Genomic DNA, 26,700 nt, shown 5'->3' on the forward strand with positions numbered 1-26,700 from the left:
AAAGAATGAGATTATAAATAAATTAGAGGAACATTGGAATGTTTATCTCTCAGACTTGTGGAGGAGAAAGAAATTTGTGACCAAAGATGAACTAGAGACCATTACTGATCACAAAATAGAAAATTTTGATTATATCAAGTTAAAAAGCCTTTGTACAAACAAAACTAATGCAAAGAAGATTAGAAGGGAAGCAACAAACTGGGAAAACATCTTCACAGTTAAAGGTTCTGATAAAGGCCTCATTTCCAAAATATATAGAGAACTGACTCAAATTTATAAGAAATCAAGCCATTCTCCAATTGATAAATGGTCAAAGGATATGAACAGACAATTTTCAGATGATGAAATTGAAACTATTACCACTCATATGAAAGAGTGTTCCAAATCATTATTGATCAGAGAAATGCAAATTAAGACAACTCTGAGATACCACTACACACCTGTCAGATTGGCTAAGATGACAGGAAAAAATAATGATGAATGTTGGAGGGGATGCGGGAAAACTGGGACACTGATGCATTGTTGGTGGAGTTGTGAACGAATCCAACCATTCTGGAGAACAATCTGGAATTATGCCCAAAAAGTTATCAAACTGTGCGTACCCTTTGATCCAGCAGTGTTACTTCTGGGCTTATATCCCAAAGAAATACTAAAGAAGGGAAAGGGACATGTATGTGCCAAAATGTTTGTGGCAGCCCTGTTTGTAGTGGCTAGAAACTGGTAATTGCTGGGTAAATTGTGGTATATGAATGTTACAGAATATTATTGTTCTGTAAGAAATGACCAGCAGGATGAATACAGAGAGGCTTGGAGAGACTTACATGAACTGATGCTAAGTGAAATGAGCAGAACCAGGAGATCATTATACACTTCAACAACGATATTGTATGATGATATATTCTGATGGAAGTGGATTTCTTTGACAAAGAGACCTAACTCAATTTCAATTGATAAATGATGGACAGAAGCAGCTACATCCAAAGAAAGAACACTGGGAAATGAATGTGAACTTTTTGCATTTTTGTTTTTCTTCCCGGGTTATTTTTACTTCTGAATCCAATTCTCCCTGTGCAAAAGAGAAATGTTTGGTTCTGCAAACATATATTGTATCTAGGATATACTGCAGCATATCTAACATATATAGGACTGTTTGCCATCTAGGGAAGGGGGTGGAGGGAGGGAGGGGAAAAATCGGAACAGAAGCGAGTGCAAGGGATAATGTTGTAAAAAAAAATTACCCTGGCATGGATTCTGTCTAACTTTATAAAGTTATTATAAAATAAAATAAAATATATTTTAAAAAATGTTCTGCTGGAAATTTGTTACACTCCAAATATGTGATTTCTGTCACTCCAAAACCAGTTCAGAATCTTGATCTGCTATTGGTCTGAGGGAAGCCCAGAAGAGTTCAAAGACCTAGGTACTCTCCACCATCTTGGCTCTACCCCCTAGGTTAGTGATTTCTAAAGGGGATCAAGGTTAATGTGTCAAATAGAGCAGATTTACTATAAAAAAGCTATAATGTTCATATATATATATATATATATATACACACACATACATATGCATATATGTATATGTGTGTGTGTGTGTGTGTGTGTGTGTGTGTGTGTGTATGCATTCCCCCTCTGTCACATATATATCTCTAAAGGGAATGGAAATCATGGGTACCCTCAAGATTATGCAAGGATAGTAGATATATACTAGATAAAGGGCAGGTAGGTAAATAGAGCACCAGACTCAAAATTAGGAAGGCTCATCTTCATGAGTTCAAATCTGATCTCAGACACTTACTTGCTGTGTGACTGGACAAATCACTTAACTGTTTGCCTCAGTTAATCCATCTGTAAAAAGAGCTGAAGGAAATGGCAAATCATTCCTATCCCCATGCCTAGAAAACCCCCAAAAGGAGTCAAAAAGAGTTGGACACAACTGAAATGAATCCAATACAAGAAACTTGTTACAAAGATTTTCCCCAAAAATATATATTTCTCTCCAAATTTTTATGCATATTTGTTGTGCCAAACATTTTTAATTTTATCTAATCAAGATTATCCATTTTATTCTGTGTGATCTCTCTAACATTTCTTTAGTAAACAGACTCTTCCTCCATATATAGAGTTGAAAGATCACTTCTTTCTAATTCCTGAAATTTATTTATGGTGTGAATGTTTATATCTAAGTCATCAATTTATTTGGAATATATTTTGGCATGTTGTGTGAGGTAGGACACTTTAGGGTTTCTACATTGCTGAAAGTGTTGCCACCTGCAGAAAGACACACCTTAAGTCTGCAAAATACAAAGCAGAGCAGGAGACGAAGGATGCTGGTGATGATGCTCTCTAATGGCACATATCCCACTATAGATGTAACTTAGGTCACTAGTGGCTGTCCCTAATACTAGACATAAATTGGACAAAGAAATATTTCCAGTAAACAGCATTCATATTCTAGAATCCGGGTCAAAGTCAAAGAAATTTCATCCTTGCAACAGTTCTGATAATGTTTACAATGTAGCCACATAGACAAAATGCACAGACTTGAAATTCCAGAATAATTCAGGAGATAAAGGTCTTACAATCTAAAAATATAGACAAAATATACCTTTTTCCAAGACTATTATAGCAGCATAGTAGGCAGCTTGGTGATACAGTAGATAGAGTACCAGACCTGGGGTCAGAAAAACTCATTTTTCTAAGTTCAAATCTGACCTCAAATACTTATTAGCCATGAGACCCAGAACAAGTTCCTTAACCCTATTTGCCTCAGTTTCCTCACCTGAAAAATGATTTGGATAAGGCAACCACTCCAGTATCTTCGCCAAAAAAATCTCAAATGGGGACATGAAGAGTCAGACACAACTGAATAGCAACAACAATAGTTCTTTCAGTTTTCAGTGTCTCCCTGCCCAATGATTACACAGCAATATATGCATGCAAAATGACCTTGTACAAAGTGATATAAAGTATGAATTCTGAGGCTGGAGATATGAAACAAGGGAATAAACAAGTGGCGTAGATAAGATAAGGTTCTCACAAGAGGTGAGTTTTGAGTTCAGCCTCTAATTAATATTGTTCCCCCCTCAAATTAGTGTTTTTCCTATCATCTCTGCCCTAAAGGACAACAAACTGACAAAAAACATCTAACTGAACAGTTGATTTCTGATTCTCATAGTTTAGTGCTGGGTGGTGCTAAGGTTTGTAATTCAGTCTTATCTGATGTAGTTTCTTTCATTTTTCTTTTGTATTACTGCAAATAAATCAATTTTATAAGTAATATACAGACATAACTTTAGTTTTCAAATGATCTTTGAAAAGGAGTTTTCTATGTCACATTTTAGAAAAACAAATTACTTATTATTCTGGGGAAATGCACAAGGAACTCCCTGTGCCAGGAAAATTCCACAAACACTTTAATCTATTAAGTATGAGTAGGGAGTCAGGGAAGGAGGGAGAAAGAAGTGCTCCTGGTCCCATATTCCAATCCCTTCCCAAAAGCAATTTATGGCCCTTGCAACAACAAATTCTAATTTAAACCCTTCTTTACAAGTAAGCAAAACAAATGCAGAATAAATATCCTAATACATGGCATTTCTAAAGCAATCACACCAAGGTTATTTATATATGTATTTTTCTCTCCAATTGTAATTCCAGATGTTTAGAATTTTTTTAATCTGTAAAATAAGCCATCTAATTTTCCTGTGATGACATAATGGACTGGCATGTGACTAGTTATCACTTCTCTTTCCAAAGCACAAAGTCATCAGGGGAAAAGAAGCTGCATTGTTAAAGCATTCACTAACTAGAAGCACTGTGTGGAGTGCACTGGTTAGGATGGTACTCTCCCACTGCCCTCTGCTGGACAGAAAATTTAATTATTTTCTTATTCATAAGGTGTGAACTTTAAAATGTTATCATCCTCAAATAGCCTACCCAAGTTTCTCCAAAGGCCTTTCCCTATCCCCTACTTTATCATTTTATTCATAAGAAAATAATATACACACAACTTAGCTTGTATTTCCCTCAGGGCTACATAACAAATCTTCTCATCTATTTCCAACTTTTTTCAATGATCTCATGTACTACCCCAGAGCTCATGTCATTCTATTGGAAATCATCTACAGATAATTCCCAAACATATATCTCAAAATCGAGCCTAATATTCCCCTAACACTGGTCCTATATCAACACCTGACTCCAAAACCCTACTACAAGAACATCAAAATCAACATGTCCAACTCATAATTGATTATCTTGTCTCCTAAATTTACCTGCCCTTCAAAATTCCTTATTTCTGTTAAGACCATCACTCTCCTACAAGTTCATAGTCTTGGAGTCATCCTCTTTCCACTCCTTCACCTCACCATATTCTATTGGTTGCCACTTGTCAATGCATCTGTTCCTTTTTTCATTCACTCTAGTTCAGGCCCTCAGTACCTCTCTCTTAACTTATTTTAATGGTCTCTTAACTGTTCTCTATGCCTCTAGTCTCATCAATTCAACCTTCAAACATTTGCCAAAATAATTTCCCTAAGACAAGAGGTTAACCATAACTTCCCCTTGACCAAAAAATTTCAATGACCAGGTCTAAAGTGAAATATTCTCTGCCTATCATTTCAGCCCCTCCTCAATTGATCCCCATTACTTTTATTTTTTTTAATTTTAATTTTATTTTATTTTATAATAACTTTGTATTGACAGAATCCATGCCAGGGTAACTTTTTACAACATTATCCCTTGCACTCGCTTATGTATCAATTTTTCCCCTCCCTCTCTCCACCCCGCCCCAAGACGGCAAGCAATCCTATATATGTTAGATATGTTGCAGTATATCCTAGATACAATACATATTTGCAGAACCGAACAGTTCTCCTGTTGCACAGGGAGAACTGGATTCAGAAGGTAGAAATAACTCGGGAAGAAAAACAAAAATGCAAATAGTTCACATTCGTTTCCCAGTGTTCCTTCTTTGGGTGTAGCTGCTTTTGTCCATCATTTATCCATTGGAACTCAGTTAGGTCTCTTTGTCAAAGAAATCCACTTCCATCAAAATATGTCCTCATACAGTATCGTTGTCGAAGTGTATAATGATCTCCTGGTTCTGCTCATCTCACTTAGCATCAGTCCATGTAGGTCTCTCCAAGCCTCTCTGTATTCATCCTGCTGGTCATTCCTTACAGAGCAATAATATTCCATAATATTCATATACCACAATTTACCCAGCCATTCTCCAATTGATGGGCATCCATTCATTTTCCAGTTTCTAGCCACTACAAACAGGGCTGCTACAACCATTTTGGCACATAGAGGTCCCTTTCCTTTTTTTAGTATCTCTGTGGGGTATAAGCCCAATAGAAACACTGCTGGATCGAAGGGTATGCACATTTTGATAACTTTTTGGATCCCCATTACTTTTAAGCCTTATTTTAAATTATCTCCTTTCACAAGTTGTACACTATACTAAAACTGGACCAATACTTGTTCCCCCATTCCACAAACAATACCTTGCCCTTGTGTAGGATAGCCTTCATACACAGAATGTACTACCTACTTATCTCTCTTTCAAAATTCTTTTCTTTTTTCCAAAGCTCAGTTAAGGAAGGCTTATTCCCTACCCCTTCCCTCATTGGAAATCAAGCTGGTCCAGATGGCAAGCCAGGGCTTTAGGCAGAGGGGATCATTAGGAAAGTATATGAACAGTGCCCTGTCTTACAATTCCAAAAAGAACACATTTTGATTTTTCATTTCTAATTGAACACCTGACAAAAAAGAATTTCTAGAAGAATTCAAAAAAGACTTTCAAAACTAAATGAAATTGAAAAAAAAAACTTAAAAAACCATCCAAGAAAAACAAAAAAATTATGAAAAGAAAGTCAACAAACTAGAAAAGGAGATCCAGAGTCTTAAAAGAAGAAAATAACTCTGAAAATTAGAAAATTGGACAAGAGGAAGCCCGTGAAGATATGAGACCAACAAATAATAAAACAAAATATAAAGAACAGAAAAAATACAAAAGAATGTGAAACATCTCATAAGAAAAACAACAGATCTAGAGAAAAGATCAAGAAGAGAAAACATAGAAATAATTGGACTACCTAAAAGCTATGACCAAGAAAAGAACCTTGACACAATAATACAAGAAATAATCAAGGAAAATTGTCCTAAAGTAATAGAACAAGAAGGGTAAGTAGAAATTTAAAAAAAAAAAAAATCCCCTGACCATCACTTCATAGAAATCCTACAAGAAAAACATATTAGAACCTTCTTGATAAATTTCAAAAATCTCAGATCAAAGAGAAAATTTAACAAGAACCAAACAAACAATTTAAATATGCTGGAGCTGCAATTGGAATTATACAGTATCTAGCAGCAACTACAATAAAAGACTGCAGAACCTGGAATATTACATATTGACAATCAAAAAAAAAAAATTAAGGCCTCTGGCCAAAAATATTATATATAACAAAACTAAGCATAATATTGAATGAAAATAATGGACATTAAATGAACTCACAGATTTTTAAGGATTTTTTCTCAAACAAACCTGAACTCAATAGAAAATTTAACATGTAAGAGCCGACATCAAAGACTAATTTCAGGGAACTCAAAAACAACAAATCGTTTGTATTTTATACATGGAAATGTAAGCCATATGTCTAAGATTGGCATTAGTAATTGTGTAGTCAAAAAAAAATTCTAATTGAAATGTATTCTACATTAGAGTAGGAGAAATTCTTCTCTCTTTTTTAATCCCCATGCACACATATATATATTACAAATACAAACTCTAGAATTCTTTTGCCTCTAAACCTTTGTCCATGACCAGAGAGAAAAGTTCCTTAGTATAAATTTTTATTTCAGAATCATTAACTTATTAAGGAGTTATCTATAGTAAAACTAAAATCACTATACCCCTTGCCATAAACAAAATGGTATGGTGGGAAAAGCAGCATTACACATTTGTATATAGGAATGTGTTTTGTTTGACTATACATATTTGTTACAAGTATTTTCTTTTTTTTTTTAATTAAGAGGGAGATGAAAGGGAAAGAAAATAAATTCTTATTAATTGAAAAAAATTAAACTGAAAGAGCATTGAATTTGAAATCAGAAGACCTAGATTCAAAAACAGGCTCTGGTAAGAGGTATGGTTGTTTAGTAGTGGTCCTTCATGCTGAGAGGGACTTGTGTCTAACTGGCTGATCAGACCGATAGGAGACTCTATCACAGGTAAATCACAAATAATCTATAGGAATATATTAAAGATGTCTCTAAATTTGCACATCTCCCATTTCTTTTGAGCTACGGCAATTCTCCATTTTCATAGAACACAAAATCTTCTTTGATGTCGGCACACCATACTGGGAGTCCTCTGCCAATGTCTCCCATGTCTCAAGGTTGATTCCAGAGTTTTTAAGAGAGATTTTGAGACTTCTGAGCTCCATGAGAATGCTTGCCTTAAGTGAATATCTGTAAATAGTGTTTTAGGAAAACATGTATTTAGCATTCAAACACACCGCCATAGCCAGCCTGTTGGAATTATGCTCTCTGCAGTAGCCTTTGAATGCTTAGCCATTCAACTCAAGGGAAAAAAAAAACAAACAAACCTCAGTGCTTTTTCCTGCCAAGTGATCTACAGAATCTTCCTAAGATAATTCAAAATTCCAGTTTCCTGTCGTGATGCTGGCAGACTTTCCAGGTTTCACAGATATACAACCACGAGAGCAACACAAGGGCTCTGTAGACCTTCAGTTTGTCAGGCTGCCTAATAACTCTTCTTGGGATAGGAGAATGGCAATTTATGATAAGTCATCTCCGGTGAAGGTTTGTGCTTCTCCTGTTCCATTCATCTGTGTATCTCAGATAATGGACACCACAATTATCTATGGCTTTGGGGTTCTCCTATCCAACTATGAGGCAGGTCTCTATCTCTGGAGAGAGGATGGGTATTTTTGTTCAGAACCTTGTCAAAAACCCTCCATGAGTAAGCTCCCTGGCTTCTAGTTTACATACAGCCCTTCACTCATGATGTATACAAATCCTGGCATCCACCACTTCATACAAACCACAACCCAAGATGATCTCAGGAATGGCACGTAATCTTGAACTTAAGTTTTGAATGGTCTGAGATACAAATGTATTTGTTTGCTTTTTTGGAAGGAAACCTCAAATTGACGGTCTCTCCATTTTGTTTAGAAATGAGCAGTTGTTTTTTTTAACTAATCCATGTTTTCATACCATCATTCTCACATGTGGTTCTCTCTGCAGAGAGCCAGGTTGTTGAACATGATTTATTTTCTGCAATGTGATTGAGGTCTTTGTGGTCTGTATGAACTGGTGGAAGCCATGCTGATGCGGAATATTCAGGGATATTGATATTCACTCTAGGTAAAGTCAAGAGTAAAAGCAAAGGTTGATATAGAAGAGTGGGGGGAAGAAATGATGATATTAAAACAAAAAGTATCAAGAATCTTTACAAAAAAATATATGGATAGGTTTTATTATATAGCTAAGCCTTTTGCTCCATTTAGAGAAACCCAAGACCCAGACGGAAGCACCAAGTACCTACCCCAAACTCTTCCTTACCCCATTTGGAATTTTCTTGGCAAAGATACTGGAGTGATTTGCCATTTCATTCTCTGACTCATTTTACAGATGATGAACTGAGACAAACAGGATTAAGTGACTTGCTTAGCGTCACAGAGTTAGTGTCTGAGGCTAGGTTTGAACTCACAAAGATGAGTCATCCTGACTTCAGACCCAGAACTCCATCCACTGCAGCATCTAGCTACCATTTCATCCCTTAGTTCAGAATTATTCATTCTAGTTTTAGTTCTAATTTCTGTGACTTCCCAGGTAGAAATTAGATGGGGAAAAAAACATCTTTAACTAATTCCTAACTAAAATTTACCAGTTCCTTCAATTAGGAAGGAATGCAACTAACTATAGTAATATTATTAGCAGTAACTGTGACTTTTTTCTCAAATAGAAATCAAGCATTTTTCCATCATGCTTTGGCTATTACAGATAATGGTTTATACTCAGTGCTATTTCAAAATTCCTGTGACTGCTAAACTAGTTGCTAATTCACATGTGTTTGAAGTCTTCTGGCTTAGAGCTCAATACAGTGCCTAATACCTAATAAGTGCTTAATAAATATCTGTCTAAGGAAGTATTTTGATATAAATGGTTTCCTTTGTTATCTATCTTTTGCATTTAAAAACATCTTGAGGAATCTATAAATTTTACCAGACTACCCAAATATTTCATTTTTTTTTAAATGGATGAAGGAAACTGATGCTAAGTGAAGTGAATAGAACCATTGTACACAGTAACAAGAAGATCATGTGATGATGACCTGTGATGGACATAACTCTTTTCCACAATGAGGTGATGCAGGCCAATTCTAAAGAATTGTGATGGAGAGAGCCATTTGAATCTAGAAAAAGGACTATGGGGACTGAATGTGAATCACAACATAGTATTTTAATTCTTTTTGTTGTTGTTTGCTTGCTTTTTGTTTTCTTTCTAATTCATTTTTTTCCTTTTTGATCTGACTTTTCTTGTGCAGCATGATAAATGTGAAAATATGGGCAGAAAAATTGTACATGTTTAATATATATTGAATTACATGCTGTCTGGGAAGGTGGAGAGAAGGGAGGGAGAAAATTTGAAATACAGGGTTTTGCAAGGATGAGTGTTGAAAACTATCTTTGCACATATTTTGAAAATAAAAAGCTATTATTTAAAAAATAAAATTAAAAATTACAAGAGTTAAGAACTCTTGTTACTTACTTTTTTGTGTTCCCAAATTCCTGTCATAACTATATCTTGTCCCTCTGAGCACAGATAAAATTCTAGGTTTCATTCATGAAATGTATAACTCCTAATTGTGATTCATAACATACTCTGACAAGGAGGTAACAGTAGATAAAGTGCTGAATTTATGGAGTTAAATATGATTTATTTTCTGCAATGTGATTGAGATCTTTGTGCTCTACATGAACTTGCGGATGCCAAAATAGGAAACCATATATTCAGTCCTCCCTTAGATAGTAGCTGTGTGATTCTGGACAAGTTCTTTTTCTGTATCTCAGTTCCCTTATCTTTAAGAAAGAGAAGATTGGGCTTGATGTTCTGCAATATCTTGATAGTATTCTCAATGATAAATCTATAATCATGTAGAAAAATACAATTGTATGATAAATAATATAACATTAACATGGCATATAATGCTAGAACTTGTTAATTTTCAAGGATTGTTTCTGAGCCAAATTAGAAGCAACTCTCTCCTTTCAAGTAAAGAACTATGAACAATTATACCTATTATCTCAATTCTACAAAAAAAAAGTTAATTTAAAAGCTAGATAGATTTAATTTTAAAGCTGCAAATTGTCTTGTCCTAAAGAAAAAAGTCACTAGCAAATGAATAAAAACAAAGTTTAAGTAGAGAATTCTTTCATCAGAAATTTGAATGGATAATACTTCTTTACAAAAGCTTTACTAAAAAAAAAATTACAAGTCTTTAGAGCTGTACAATAGAAGACTTAGTGAATAATGGAACAAATAGCTCCATGTGATTAAAACATCTTTAAAAAAAAAATAAAGTGATAATAGAAGTTGATTGTGTCACATATGCTAAAGAAAGACTTTTATTTTTCTTGAGAGCTAGTTTCAGATTTGGTGGTTTTCATCTGCTGTACATTGTGCCTTAAATAAGCCTATCTAACTTCTCCTGATGAGATTTGGAGGAATTTGAACTTTCCCTTTTCAAATCTTAGTCCTAGCCAAAGTGTAAAATTACAATTTGAACATTTTCTAAATGTTTTCATAGACCCATCTCTGAAACTCAATCCAGATGTGAATCAGATGTAAAAGAAAATGGACTGAAACCTGTATCTTTAGACAAATTATTCCTTTTCCAGCAAAAAAAAAAAAAAAAAAAAAAAATTCGGTCCTTCCCACTTGTTGTCTCTTTTGTGGTAACTATAGTCATAGTGATGCAGAATTTGAAGATGTATACTTTGCATACAAAGTTAGAACAATTACATCATCATCACTTTTTGGAGTAAGTGTTGGTTTAATGAGTGAAATTAGAGATGCAAAGAAAGAGAATAGAGAATAAGGCAATTTAATATATGGGCCAGAGCATTCAATTGTCTAATTGGGAATTTGAATGACTATAACAAAGGAGTGGATGCCAAGAGCATCCTCATCACAGAGCTCTTCAGTCCATTCAAGTAAGAGGCAGTGGTAGAAAGAGTAGGGAAAATAAAGAGCTTCTTGTTCTTTATATCTGTTCCCTTTTTTAAATTGTAGGCAGAAAAGAAGAGATAGGCATGAATGTATAAAAATTTGAGAACACATTAATGGAATCAGTTTCAAGTTCTTATACATTCAGAAACAAATTTGAGTTTTAATGCAATGGCACTGTCACTGAGATTAGAGCACACTTCTAAAAGTCATGATAAAAAACAGAATTTTTAGTAGTAAAACTGAAATTTGAACCTTGACATACAAATGCCCCTTTCCTTAAGTTGACAAATCCTGATAAGAAATCTACTGAGGTTTAAAATATGGTGTCATGTTTTCAGTGGTTGAGGTTAAGAAAATAAGATTGGGGATCATTATTCAAAGTCAAAAAAGGCTATCATATTTGGGCTCATTGATTCATAAAGGTTGTGATAAAAATGACCAGTTCTCCATTGATGAATGTTTCTTTGAGAGATCCAATGAACCTTGAAGGTTATGGTTAAAAATGGAAATATTATTCATTTTAGCTATGAACATTCTATGGGGGCACAAATCATTTATATGGAAAGTCACGATAAGGAGCTACTAGCAAAAATAAAAATATGAGAAGAGTAGCTCATCTCTGCTTCTCCACCATTACAGAAACGAGACTTACCTTGTTCCCACATAACCAAAGAAAAAAAGGACAAATAAAAATTTGAAAAATCTTCATTAAGAAATAAAGTTGGGGGGGGGGAGGGAGAAGAGAGGAATCACTTTGAAGGCAAAGAAAAAATCCATCCCTCACTGTCAGTTGAGTTGGAAATCAGCAGAGATCTTTCTAATATGAATTTTTTGAAACAACCTTTATTATGTTCAGTCATTTCAGTCATGTCAAACTATCTGTGAACCCATTTGAGGTTTTCTTGGCAGAGATACTGAAGTAGTTTGCTATTCCAAACCGAAGCAAAGAGAATTAAGTGATTTGGCTAGGGGTTACACAGTTAGGGTCTGAGGCCAGATTTAAACTCATGAAGATGAGTTTTCCTGACTACAGGCTCAGCATTCTATTCATTGCACCACCTAGTTGTCCCTGAAATAACAAGAGACCTTAAATATTTGGTCCAATTTTTATTATGTATATAAAATACATGCATATGAATGTATGCGCACACACATCGGTATGTATGCATACATATATCTCTACATGTGTACATATGTATACACATATGAGTGTACATGTATATCTCCTTTCTCCTTCAATGGGGAATTGTTTTCTACTGGCATGACAAATAGCAAGCACAAATTCTATTTTTGCTCCCTTTGTATATTTTCTTTTCCCTTTGCTTATATTTCCTTTTTCAATTCCATCCCAAGATTCTCTTACCCAATTGAGGCAGTTAGGTAATGCAGAGGATAGATCTTAGGGTTAGTCAGGAAGATCTGAGTTCAAACTCTTCCTCAAACACTAGCTGTTTGACCTTGAATAAGTCAATGTGCCTCAGTTTCCTTATCTCTACCTCATCTCTACACTGGAAGTAAAAATAGCACCTACCTCAGAGGGTTATTGGGAGGACCAAGTGTGTGTATGTGTGTACACACACACACACACACACACACACACACACACATATATAATTATATATATATATATAATTATATAAAATATATAAATATTTTGCTACCTATAAAATATAAATTCCTTTTGCTACTGAGATTCTACTAACAGGCATATAATTCAAGGAATAAGGATATGACTATATTTTTAAGAAATGATGAATATAAAAAATAAACATTGGAAGACATGTGAATTGATATAAAGTGAAGGAAGCAGATCTAGGAAAGCAATATAAATAATAATTATAACAATGTGAATGGAAAAACAATAAAACAATTGGAACTAAATGCTATAAAATTATGATGACCAAGACTGGCCCCAAAGAAGAGATAAGAGAAGGCACTTTCCTCCCTCATTTGTAGATGGAAGATTTTGAGTGTGAAACATTGCATGTAATGTTAGAATAGATATGGTGATTAAGAAATTTTCCCCATTTTTATTTTTTATTATGAGACAGTCCTCAGGAAAGATAGGAGGAGGAATACTGTGGGAGATGCAAATTATTTATAAACAAAAGATAGTGTAAGTGAGAGGCTCTAGGAATATGGCAGCACCTGTCATGTTGAGACATGATCTGAGTCAAGAAATGTTGATGTAGGTACAGAAGACTGAATAGAAAAATATGGGGGAGAAAAAATGGAACAAAAGGAAAATATAAATATCAAAGCTATATACATACTTCAAATTCCTGGATTAATTGTAAAAGACTATCTTAAAAGATTATCTTCACTCAGAAAGACTTGTATGAAAAATATAAATATAAATATGGAGAGGAAATAAGGACAGGTATAGAGGAACTCTGGGGTAGGAAAAAAAAATACTCAGAAATTCTCTGCTAAGTAAACACATTTGGGCAAATAATATCCATGACAGACAACATTTTTCCTTTAAAAAAATTTTATTACAAATTATAATTTTGTTAAAAGACAACAATGGGAAGTAACTTAGTTTTATTCACATATTCATTTTCATACAGAAAAAAAAAAAAAAAAGGAAGGTACCAAAAGCTATTGGCACTTACTCGGCACTCATGAGTTACCAACTTCTTGCTCTATCTTAATTAGGAACAAGATTCTTCTCATTTCTGGGTCATAGACTTATATTCTATAGACTTATATTCTAAAAGTCCTTATTGGAGTATAGCAATAATATTTTTTAAATTAGCTCTCTTTACAAGATTGGCAATATAAAGCTGTATTAGGAAAAAATCAACCTTGAAATTCAAGAATATTTTCTCTGTAAAAAAAATTTAATTTACTATAATTAGACCAAATATTCAGATAAAATATAATATTTTAGGTCCTAATTTGTTGATAGATAAGACTTTTGCTTCAGGCATAATCAAGTCTACAAAAAAGCATTCATTTTAAAGTCACTTTCTATATTTAAAAATATATGTGTGATTTTGGTTGTGATAATGCTATTACAAAGATTGATTCACATTTCAAGAAAACTGTTGGCATGCATTACATGCCTGTAAAAAGAAAAATTGACAAAACAATTCCACAGGTAGGAAAATATAAAAGCACGTAAGTGCAAAAGTTCATGAACACTGAATTAGATTTCGAATAAATCATTGTATCTATTAAATTGTTTTCAGGTTTTAGTTTATATAAATCAGGTATCTGTTGATATGAAACATCAGACATACCATTTTCAGTGTCTTCATGGGTGCGTTTAAGTGAACAGTTCATTCTAAAAGTATATTTGTTAATAGTAGTCTCTGTATTATTATTGTCATTGTATGAACTATCACCATTGCCTGTGCCATTACTGGCTGGGGTAGAAATCTGCTGATCTTCTATGTCAAGACAGTTCAGGGGAAGAAAGTTCTGAAAGGTAAGATTAACTTGTTGTCTCCGGATTGGGGACCTGAATTTATTATCAATCAGGTTTGAATCTAAATAGGCTTCAATACAAATATCTTCTGCAATGCACACCTTGATATCTTGAACATTTTCTACAGCTTTTTCTGTTTTACATTTGGAGCCTGCATAGCAGTTGCATTGAAATTTCTCTGAAAATTCTTGTAGATCCTGAAGTTTGGGCTTTCCATAAATGATATATTTTTTGTCTTTCCTATTTTGAATGCTGAATCTCTTTGGATTCAGATGAAGATAATCAGTAGAATTCCAGTGTTTTCTAATGCAAACTCCTTTCTCTTGGCAAAGGACTTGGCTACACATTTTGGCTGCAAGAGTGACATTGATAATGTAAGGGTTCAGTGTAGTCCTTATGTAATCGTCTAAGACAGTGCATGTTTTCTGTGGACAAAAAAAATAGGATTAAAAAAGTCAAAATATGATAGAACAATTAATTTCAGGAATATTTTGGTTAGAGATCAAAAAATAAACTTTTAAACCAATATCAAAAAACTTCAATTTCCTTGCTTTATAAGAAAGGAAGAATAGATTTAGAACAGAATAGAAAATGTTTGAAATAATTTTACGCCATTTCTCCTCAACTGTACTTGAACTTCTCAGTCATGTCTTCTTACCTCCAAGGGTCACATCAATGGGAAATCTCATTATGCAGCAAGATTAAATCAGCCTTGGTACTCATGTATCATCAATACCTCTTCCTCTCTGATTTAAAGAGCAGAGCCAGAGCCATGTACTCTAAAACCTCCATTTCAGGTGACAGCTCAAAACAATCTTCTCCCCATTTTTTCTGCAGCAGTGCTTTTAGATTTCTTTGGACTTTTCCATTATGCTCTAACTCTGGGTGCTTTCTTTTCCCACTCCTTCATACCACTACCTACTTCTTTTTGTGAATGAAAATTCCCTGAGAGTAGACACTTTTTTATTTATAATTGTATCCTTACTGCTTAGCACAATGCCTGGCACATAGTAGGAGCTTAATAAGTATTTATTGGTTGACTGATTCTTAAAAGCAAGAGAATTATGATCAATACAGTCAAATGGGCATTCTTTGTCCAGTTTTTTAAATCTCGGACCATTAGCCAAGTTGAAGCCTAAACCAAAACTTTGCAAATATCTCAGTGAAATGTTATAAGTAGAGAAATTCCATGAAATTTGTGAAACAACTTTAAACGGCTTTGAAAGGACAAGAAAATTCTCTACAGGGTAAATAAAAAGGGTCAGGGATCACAGTTTACTCGAGAGAGGTACATAGTTTTAGATGATAGAACATGAATGACAATCCAATGACATCTCAAAATCGGATATTCCTCAAGCTTATTGATATGGAATCAGTAACAGAAACCTTTTCTTCTCATTATTAATAGCTCCTGGTGAATCCCAGATCATCCTATTCTACTAACAGACATTTAGGAGAGGCAGTGATTGAGTTTGTGAGTGAGTCTGACTCTCATTTCTGATACTAATTACCTGTGTGACCTCAAGCAAGTGTCTAAATCTCTCTGGGCCTCAGTTCCTCAATTATTCCTCAACTAAAATGAAGAGATTAAAGTGACAGCTTCTCAAATCCTTTTAGCTTTATATCTATTAGTCTATGATCTGGCTGTCATGGTACAGCAAAAGGGAAAAGGAGACCAAGACATCTCCTAAAATCTTCACTTTCAATTTAGTGTTCAACTTCCTTTCTTCCCAAATTTCTCTATCAATGGAAAAACTCTCTCTGTATTTTGGCTTCCATTGAAGAAATTGGAATGGTGATGCTTACAAAAGCAGTGAGAGCAAGACTTTTGACAAATTAATAATCTTCTCTACAACAATAGAACAATTTTCCTCGCCAATCTCTTACTTCAGGCTGGCCTAAAAAGAGAGAATAGAGACTTCTGCCATACCAGTGGTTCAGTCCCATAAGTATCTTGCCTATTACAAAGATGTTAGTTAGGCAATCATCTCATTCCCTTCCTAAAATCTTAGGTTAAAAATCTCTGACATAGAAGAAAAGAATTTAACATGTATTTAAAGAATTTACTCTAATGATTAACAACTCTTGAGAATATTTCTCACCAATTCAATTTACCTTGCTTTGTGTAAAATTGAGGCTCCCCCACATTACTATTCCAGAGACACCCAGGGCAACAGATTCTCCAATGGTATTTACAAGATCAGCCTAAAAACATTTATATAGAGATAAATTGAGTATAGGCAAAGCAAAACATTTTACAAAGAACAACAAGAAGACCTAAATAGATTTATATCATAATTATAGTTAATACTCTTGTATTATCTGTTGAATCCAACAATAGAATATAAGTTTCTTGAGGACAGTAACTGTTTTTCATTAGACCATAGGATCCTAGATTTAGATCTGAATATGACTTTTCTGACCTTTTAATCCAACATCTTAATTTTACAAATGAAGAAATATGACTCAGAATGATTTGTGACTTAGCCCTGATCATGCATGTAATAAAATAGAAAAGACAGGATTCAAAATCAGGTTCTATTATCATTCTTTCTCTTAATCAATAGCACCTTGAATCATGCTTTGCACTTAATAGATAATTAATAAATGCTTGTTAAATAAATACAGTATTTTCTATCACCTCCACCAAAAGATCACAGGATAGTCATGAGCAACTGTGATTTTGCTATAAACACTATTGATGACTATTCCCATAAATAATTTCTCATTTATTTGTTTTTGCAAAAAAAAAAAGTGTGCTTTTACAAATTCAAATTTCATATATTTTACTTACAATTACTTCTATTCATTGAAGGGCTGATTTGGATATTCATATATACATATATGTTGGTATATTTTTCCATAATTATTTAACAAAGTTACAAAGATCTCTGATAATATAAACAAAAAACAAACAAAACTTTTAAAACATGTATTTTTCTCTCCTCACCAAAAAATGTCACCAAAAAAACCTATACATATCCTCAAAGTCCAAAAACTCCAAAACTCTTTTTCTAAGTCTCATTTAAAATGTCAAGTTTAATTGTCTTCTAAAATAGGATTTTAAGCACCCACCATCACCAGTCTGGCAGATCTTACCATGGCTTACTCACCTCTGAAAGATATTGAGATGGTGCATCGGTAAAAACTGGACGTAAATATACAAAAATTGGAAGAGGTTTATTGAAACTGACTACTTCAGAAACTCGAATGGCTTCCTTAATACGACTGCGTACAAAGAAATGAGTCTTCTGAGTATACTTTAGCTTCTTGGATAAATAGATAGATGGGAAAAGTGCAGTGCTCTCTTTCCACAACCAATTGAGCTCATTGTTTCTTTTTATTTCAATATCATAGCAACTTCCATTGTATTTGGAGTTTTTGTAGTTATAGTTATGACAATCAGGAAAAAGGTAATAGCCCCATAAGTGATTTGGCCGCAGGAATTTCCCCAATTTTAAAGTTTCTTGCATAAAAATCTTTGCTGCCCTTTCAAAATCTTTTTTGGAAACTTTCCAGGCCTCAGTGCGATTTAAGTTGATATTTTGTTGATAAGCCAGCTCAACAGACTGTTCTTGGTAAATATTTTTCGGTTTCCAGTTTCTTACCCAATTAGGCCTCCACTCTTCCCAGTCAATAACCGCCAAACCAAATTTATCTTCTGGATATAGTAGAAAATGTCTTGCTTTGCTTTGACTAAATGCTTTTCTAAAGAAACTAATTGAGGGATCCCCGCATTATAAATTTTACCTGTTTTTTCATTTATATAAGGATAGTAACCTAGCCTATCCGTGTAAAACATAGTGATATTCTGATTTGTAGCTTTCTTTAGAGTGCTTCCAACAAAGGAAAAGAGGCTCAGATCTAGTGGTAACTTAAACTTCTCAGTACAGATTTCAGTGGGAGCATTCCAACCCATAATAAAGGGAAGATTTGGGACGACAGGGGGTGCTCGGAAAGTCAAAACTGGACAGTAAGGAAGCAAAAGGATGGTAATCACTAAGTAGTATGTTCTGCTGCAGATCACATAACTCCCAATAAAAATCTGGATGATATTTTGTATTCCCATTGCAGAATCACCACCAAATTCACTGTGCTTCTATCCCCTTTGGGTTATCTGATATCTTGGACAAAACCTAAAAGGCAAAAGAACAGAAAAATAAATGCCAACTACGAGAAATGGTGGGTTGGTGTGATGTTAATACTACTATCCAAAAAAAATCATAGAAAAATTGTATGTTTAACCTATGTTGAATTGCTGGTTGTCTAGAGGAGTGGAAGAGAGAGGGAGAAAAATCTGGAACATAAAGTTTTGCAAAGGTGAATGTTGAAGACTATTTTTGCATATATTTAGAAAAATAAAATACTATTAAATTGTAAAAAGAAAAAAAAACACTATTAACTATATTTTAATATCAATAAATAAATGCTTTGCTAGTCAGCCCCTCAAACTTAAGAACAGGATCTCTCTTAGATACTAAAAGATGGAAGAAACAAATCCTTACCCAGTAAAGGATTAATTCTTATTTTCAGCTATATATAGGGACTTTGTCCTATGCTTTAAATTACAATATAAAATCCTTTATTCCACAAGTTGCCTGACAAATTTCTGGACACTAAATAAGCCCTTAAGAAAAGGGGTTAGCAATGCAGCTGAAATTAGAAGGGCACCAGAAAGCTGGAGGGAAATGTTTTTACAATCCATGTTTCTGATAAAGGCCCATTTCTAAAATATATAGAGAACTGAGTCATTTATAAGAATATATGCCATTTCCCAGTTAAAGGATATGAATAGCCAATTTTCAGACAAAGAAATTACTATTTTTAGTTATGTGAAAAAATGCTCTAAACTGTTATTGATTAGAGAAATGCAAATTAATACAACTCTGAGGTATCACTTCACACTTTTCATATTGTCTAAGGTGACAAGAAATTGAGTGGATGCCCATAATTGGGGAATGACTGAAGAAGTTATGGTATATGAATGTGATGTGAGAAATGATGAGCAGGTTGATTTTAGAAAAGTCTGGAAAGATTTACATGAACTGATGCTGAGTAAAATAAGCAGAATCAAGAAAATATTGTACACAGTAACAACAAACTTATGTGATGATCAATGGTGATGGACTTGACTCTTCTGAATAATGTAGTGATTCAGAACAATTCCAATAAACTTCTGATGGAAAGAGCCATCCATATCCAAAGAATCAGGAAGACTGAATATGGATTAAAACATAATATGTTCACATTTTTTGTCATGACTTTTTGCTTGTTTTTTTTTTTCTTTCTCAAAGTTTTCCCCTTTTGATTTGATTTTTATTGCATAGCATGATGCATTTGGAAATATGTTTAGAAGAATTATACATGCTCGATCTATATTGGATTGCTTGCTATCTTAGGGGACATGGTGAAGAAGGGAGAAAAATTTGGAATACAAGGTTTTATAAAGATGAATGCAGATAACTGTCTTTGCATTCATTTAGAAAAATAAAATACTATTGAAAAAGAAAAGAAAGGGGATTTATTAGAAGAACTTTTTAAACAACTAGACAGGTTTATAAGACCTATTCATTGGCTGAAATAAGAAAAGTACCTCTCCAGTAAACAGTGTGCACATGCTCACTGGCACCTAGTTAAGACAATAGAAATTGCTTTTTAGTGGTTAGGGCAGCCCATCAGTATTCAAGTGCTTGTTTCCACTGGAAAAATGAACTCAAAAGAATAATTTGAAAACTACCATGATCATATTCCTTATACTCTCCCTTTCAACCTCTTTAATAATTAATGTCCCCAAAAATTAAAAAGCAGAGGAGAGTGAGTGTGTTTCAGCATTTGGTCTATTTCCCAGATTCTACATATGACCCTGAAAACATGTGAAAGCTCTAATAATTGGTTATTTCTTTAATTGTCTTTTCCAGTGCCTCAGGTTTCTAAGCATGAGTTCTTCAAAGTTTCTTTTTGAGTAGCTCTCTAAATATATATATATATATATATATATATATATATTTATATATATATATATATATATTTATATATATATATATATATATATATTTCTATCTCTTCCACAAAAAAAGTTTAACAAAGGTTAGTTCAAATAAACAAAAGTCTATCTAGGTTTATGGACTGTTTCCGGTCTACCTTAACACTTGCAGGTTTTACAGTCAACTACAAAACACAAAAGAAAAGAAAAAAATAAATAAAACTCAAACAAATAACTAATAGGCATTTAAAAAATAAATGGGGAATAGGAGGAAAAAAATAAAGTATTCCTGAGAAGCCACTAAGATGCAATCTCTGGCCCAAGGCTTTCTGCTCATGTGGAGCATTATAATAATTAGCATTTATAGAGTGTTTTAAGATTTGCAAAGAATTTTATTTATATTATCTCACTTTATCTTCCCAACAACAACTGAAGTACATGTTATCCTTATCCACATTTTATAAATGAAAAAATTAAGACTTTGAAGAACCCATAGATCTTACCCAGAATCACACAACTAGCCAAATGTGTGATGTAGTATAATGTGGATCTTCCTGCTTTAAAGTCCAGGGCACTGTTCACTTTATCCCCTAAGTATTTTATTCCCTTTGGTTAATTGTTCCCATCCAGAATTGAGTCTAAGAAATATCCAAATATAGCTTTTATATATAGCTCTCATAAAAGTAGATAACAGGGTTTCTATTTCCCATAAAAGCACTTACATATACCTATACAAATACATATCAGGTAGAAAACAGCCTTTATTTCATAAGATGATAAAATCTTGAAGGGAATTTAGAGATCATCCAAATCTCACTTAAAGAGTCAGACTAAGTGGTCTTCAAGCTCTAAATCTACAATACTTTTTTTTTTAATCTCAGATAAGGAAATTGAGAACCTAAATACTTAGCCTCATAAGAGGAAGTAAATGACAAAGGTGAAATCTGAACCCAGCTCTTCCTATTCCCAGTTCTCTTTGAACTCCTTTGTAGAAGGCAAAGAAGATGTTCAGGGAGCATATACATAATATAAATAAAGCCTTCATAGTAGCCCAAGAATTAACGTTTGAAAAATGGACCAAATTAATACAAATCACAGAGTGGTTCCATTAAGTCTCTGAAAGTATATGTAAATCTGGCTCCTTTACCTTTAATTTCTCCTTGCTGCAATATTTCTATAGCCCCAGGGAACAAGAATGCTTTTCATGCTCAGTGCTTCACCCATCCCAGCAGAACCATTATGCATATTCCCTCTTCATTACACCTACTACTTCCCCGGGCAAAATTGTTAGCATAGTGCTTAACTTTCTCTGTGATACCATTTTGGGATTTTCTTGGCAAAGATACCAAAATGATTTGCCGTGGATAAGGAAACTGAGGCGAACGAGCTAAAGTAATTTATCCAGGTCACACAGTTATAGTAAATATTTAAGGCTGGATTCAAACTCATGAAGAGAGGGCTCGCTGATTCCAAACCTAAGTGTCCTATCCACTGCACCGCTCAGCTGCCTGCCTGGCCTTTAGTAAGATTTTAATAAATCTTTCCTAAAATGAAATTCAGAACTTAGTTGTCTTTGTCTCTCTTAATTCACCCATTCTCTTGTAATATCCAGTTTCCTTAAAAAATTCAGCCCCAATGCTACTTTCTGCATTCTTTGTAATTTTATCAGTGAGGGTAGTAAAAGTACTTAATTCCTAAGAAAGTTTGCAAACTTTCTACCAAAAAATTTTACTACTCCCTCGAGCCAACAGAGGCATTAAACTCTCCCAATTTACTGAGTCTAAGTCCTTAGAGAATTGACATTTTTGGTTGTCCTCCGAGAAACAGGAAGCAAACCAAAAATAATCTTTTCTAGAATTCTCTCACCTTTGCTAAGAAGTGAAATAAGTTACAAGACATAGAAATCCTCTTACAATAGCCAGATATTTTACTGAACGAGATTTAATGACTTTGGGAAACTTTATACCCTTAAATCTTATAGCAATATACTCTCTTATGCTAAACATTAAAAAATAATTATACAGTTTCAAGCTTCTTGCTAAAGAGATTGTCTCTGGCCTAGTTTAACAATGAGGGGGATAATACATGCTCTTCTTTTGTCTATTGGTTCATAAATTTAAATAAAGTTACTCTTCTGCTGGTCAAAAAGTCATGACTTTAAATCATAGTACTATTGCTTAGTCTAGATTATTATGATAAATTGAAATGCCTTGAGTCCAGGAAAAAAGAATTAGATCTCTGTCTTCCAGGAGTTAATGTTTGTAAAGGTTTCTTTGAAATGGTGTTAGTTTCCAGTGGAAAAATACAATTATTAGATAAGATTAGGTTGCTAATACATAGATCCATGGTTTTATAATTCCTCTCAGAAGGATTTTCTCCTCTCAAGATAGTGTAATTTTTACCAAATGAAGAAGTTTTAAAAATTTATTCAGTAATCATTCTAAATGTTCTTTTTGTCAAGTTAGGTCGGTAAGCATTTATCAAGTCCTTACATTGTGCCAGGCCTGTGATGTTTCTTCTCAATATACCAAAGGGGAATAGAGGTTGGAGCTCAGAACGGAGAGGATGGTATCATCTTTACTCCTCTCTAATCCCCCAGGCTCTAGACCAGTAACCTTGCAATAGAGTTCTGGGGTCTGGCTCTCAGCCATAGGATATTGTCCTGCCATGCCTCTGAAAGTATGCTTTCTACTGCCTTCCCCAAAAGCAAAAATTTCTAAATTATACTCTTGTCTGCGTCAACCAAATTCAGTCCTCAATTGTCTTGCTGTGATAGAATCAGACCCACACTATCCCCATCATTTTCCCACGGCAAAAGTCAGCTTTTTCCTAATAAAGCAATAAAAGTACACACAGAATTCAGTTGATCTCCCTGTCTTTTCCTGATTCCCCTTAATACCAATGCCTCTATTGATTCTTTCATTTATTAGATAGATAGCTGATAGATGTATAGATGGATGTATAGATATGCTGTTTCTATATGATTATTTGTAAGTTCTTTCTCTCTTTAGTGTGAGTTTCTTAAGCACTGTCTTCTATCTTTCTTTGTATTCCAGTGTTTTAGTACTGAATAAACATTTTTAAAATGCTTATTTTATGACTAGCTAATTATGTATGGAGAGACCTCTCTATGAGGCAGGGAGTAAGCTCCCAAATGTACAAAACAACTAGTTCAATAGGTGCAAAAGAAAATTTCCCAGGAAAGTTTTTAAAAAGTTAACAAATTCAGCATCCCTGGTTCTTGATGACTGCCCTGGAAAAGATGGACGGACAGCATAATAAAGTTGAAGTGAACTGGTTTATTACATTTAGCCACCAGACAGCTCTCAGCTTTTTAATGCCATGCAAATAGAGGCACCTAATGGAGCTGAAAGCTACATGAGTGGTGAAATCTTTCCTGATGGGGTAGAGAGTGACAGATCACAACCAGGAACACACCTAATGATTTCCAATCTAGAGATTGGATATGATTTCTGCTGAACCATATCCATAAGACAGGAGAATGAGAATAGAAATAATGGAGAGACTTGGAAACACCCACCAGTGGTTATAAAAATAAAGACAATAATTATCCCATTATTGTTCCTAGGAGAAATGTAATTCCTTGCCCTGACAGAACAGGGGGTGGACAAGCCTTATTCACCTAGGAGATGGGGTGTTTCCATGAAAAATTCAAACCGAAATCTAATGAGTCACTATAGAAATAGCTCCAGAGGACATAATCAAATTGAACCTATGCTGAGAGGTCTGTATCTGATTTCTAGAATTTATAGTCAACTACCTTTATTAACAGCCTTTATTAACACCTCCAGACAGGTACTATCTTCCAGAGATTTGTATCTTCTGATGAAGGGAAAAAGTAAAAACTTCAAAACATAAAATAATTTGGAAGCAACTTTTAATCATTTAAGTTATTTCAATTCAACAAATATTCATTGTCTAAGAATCCCAGAGTCTCAGAATAAAATACTTGATACTAACATAAGAGATAGAAGACTCTATCTTATACATTTTAAATGATTCTTTTCTAATCTATTTAGAGTTGTGTCAGTACTGATTTTATGTATGAAAACTGATATGGTAATAATGTAGCAGGAGTATACCTTCTTGCTCTGTCCTGGACAGCTCCTACACTTTCTGTACTGTCTATTGATGATCTCATCAGTTCCAGTGGATACAACTAGCATTCACATGCAGATGATTCCCATATCTACATATCTGGCTTTCAACCCTTTTTGGTAATTTAGTCCCACATCTCCAACTCTCTGCTAGATATTTTTCCCAAGATGTCCCATGAGGGTATAAAAATCAAGATATCCAAAACCAAACAATAATTTTCCTTCCTGAATACCACCTCTCCCTCCTGCCTTGTTTTTACTATGAACAATATCATCCTTCTAATCACTCAGCATCAACTCTCCCCTCTCACTCATATTCTTCCCATTCAATCAATTGCCAGGTCTTCCCAATTTTACCTCCTCAATTCTCTCAAATTCATTCCCCTCTCTTTATTCACATCAAAAACTTACCAGACTTCTGGTCTGGACTGTTGTAGTCTTCTTACTAGAGGAAGGGAAAGGGAATAAATATTTGTTAAGCACCCTACCGTGTGCCAATTACTACATTTTACAAATATGATCTCATTTGATGACTAAGTACTTAATAAGTGCTTATTGATAGTTTGATTATTGTGTATTGTCTTGTTCAGATAACTTGGACTTTGAAAAAGAATCAGAAAGATCACTCAATGACTAAAAGAAAAAAAAAAATAGGACTTTTAGTTTGTTGCATCTAAGGAAAAGCAATATGGCTTAACTAAAACTATCCCAAGGAGCATGGAGCAAGAGAGGTAAGAATAACAAGAAAAGGTGGTAGAATAGTCTCATACTTGGGTAACAGCCAAAACCTCCAAACTTGAATAGCTTGCAGACTCTTGGCCACTGGATTCAGATCTGACAGAATCATTCAAATCGAAAAAGAAGGAACAGAGAAAGAATATAACCTGGGATGTTACCAGAAAGTCATTATGGGCGTCAGGAGAAGTGAGTGAATCCATGGTAATTGATACCATTGATATGATTTGCCATAATGCTAAGCAAGGATAGATCTTCCAGATTCAAGGCAACTTTAAGGTCAGGGTAGTTCATGTGTAATAAAGTGAGGAGTGAAACCTCCTCAAATGAATCTAATTGGTCCCTACCTACTAATTATAAGAAGAAAAATGCTAAGCAACTAGGAAACTGGAAATGTCTAGTTTCAAAAGTTAATAGTATAGGAATTTCTGAATAGAACGTATTCCAGAGGAGAATACATGTTGTTTTTATTTAATATGGTTTATTTTTGTTGTTTCTAGGATTCAACATAAAACCAAATATTTCAAACAAGCAAAATGACGACATCATGGATAAGTGCAAACAATATTTCTTTATTACTTCTTTGCCTCTTTTCTGTACTCTATCCCTGATACAACTTCCTGGAGGGAAAAAACAAGCTTCCCAATATCCCACACCTTTTCATAGATCTTGACTTGCAGCTGTTCACTATCAGATCAAGCAAGTCAATTAAACAAGATATAAATCTTTAAGATTTCTTATATTTGTGTCCAACTATAATATGGAGATTCTAAGCAAAGAATATTGTTCTCGTGCTTTAAGAAAATTAAGAGAGAGTGCAAATCCAATACCGTTTAAGCTCATTTCCCCAAATGTTCTTTCTTCCCTGCTCCTATTGTTTTACTAGATCAGGCCTTATGACATCCAGGAAAGAACTTATAGAAAGTAGCTAGGAAAATCTTCATCCATTTATTTTTTGCTTTTTTGCTAACACAACTGGACAAAAGAGTTCCTAATGATTTCATTATTTCTTTTTCTCTTGTGAATTCTCCTTTCTCAATTTTAGTGTTGGCAATTTGGATTTCCCTCTTTCCTTTTAAAAATCAGATTAGCTACTAGATTATCTATTTTATCAGCTTTTTTAAAACAGTTCCTAATTATATTTATTATTTCAATGGGTTTTTTTTTTTTTTGCTT

The 26,700-nt window shown here is 34.0% G+C and overlaps 1 protein-coding gene across 1 annotated transcript; it reads right to left on the minus strand.

The window, feature by feature from the left end:
* Nucleotides 1-13,728: 13,728 nt before the first annotated feature.
* SPAM1 (sperm adhesion molecule 1) lies at nucleotides 13,729-18,806 on the minus strand. Its single transcript, XM_052000746.1, is given in 4 exon segments — nucleotides 13,729-15,113; nucleotides 16,804-16,893; nucleotides 17,802-18,355; nucleotides 18,358-18,806. Coding segments are annotated over 4 exon segments (1,842 nt in total). The 5' UTR covers nucleotides 18,758-18,806; the 3' UTR covers nucleotides 13,729-14,315.
* Nucleotides 18,807-26,700: the final 7,894 nt, after the last annotated feature.

This window comes from Antechinus flavipes, chromosome 5 (genome assembly GCF_016432865.1).
Source record: "Antechinus flavipes isolate AdamAnt ecotype Samford, QLD, Australia chromosome 5, AdamAnt_v2, whole genome shotgun sequence".
Lineage (NCBI taxonomy): Eukaryota > Metazoa > Chordata > Mammalia > Dasyuromorphia > Dasyuridae > Antechinus > Antechinus flavipes.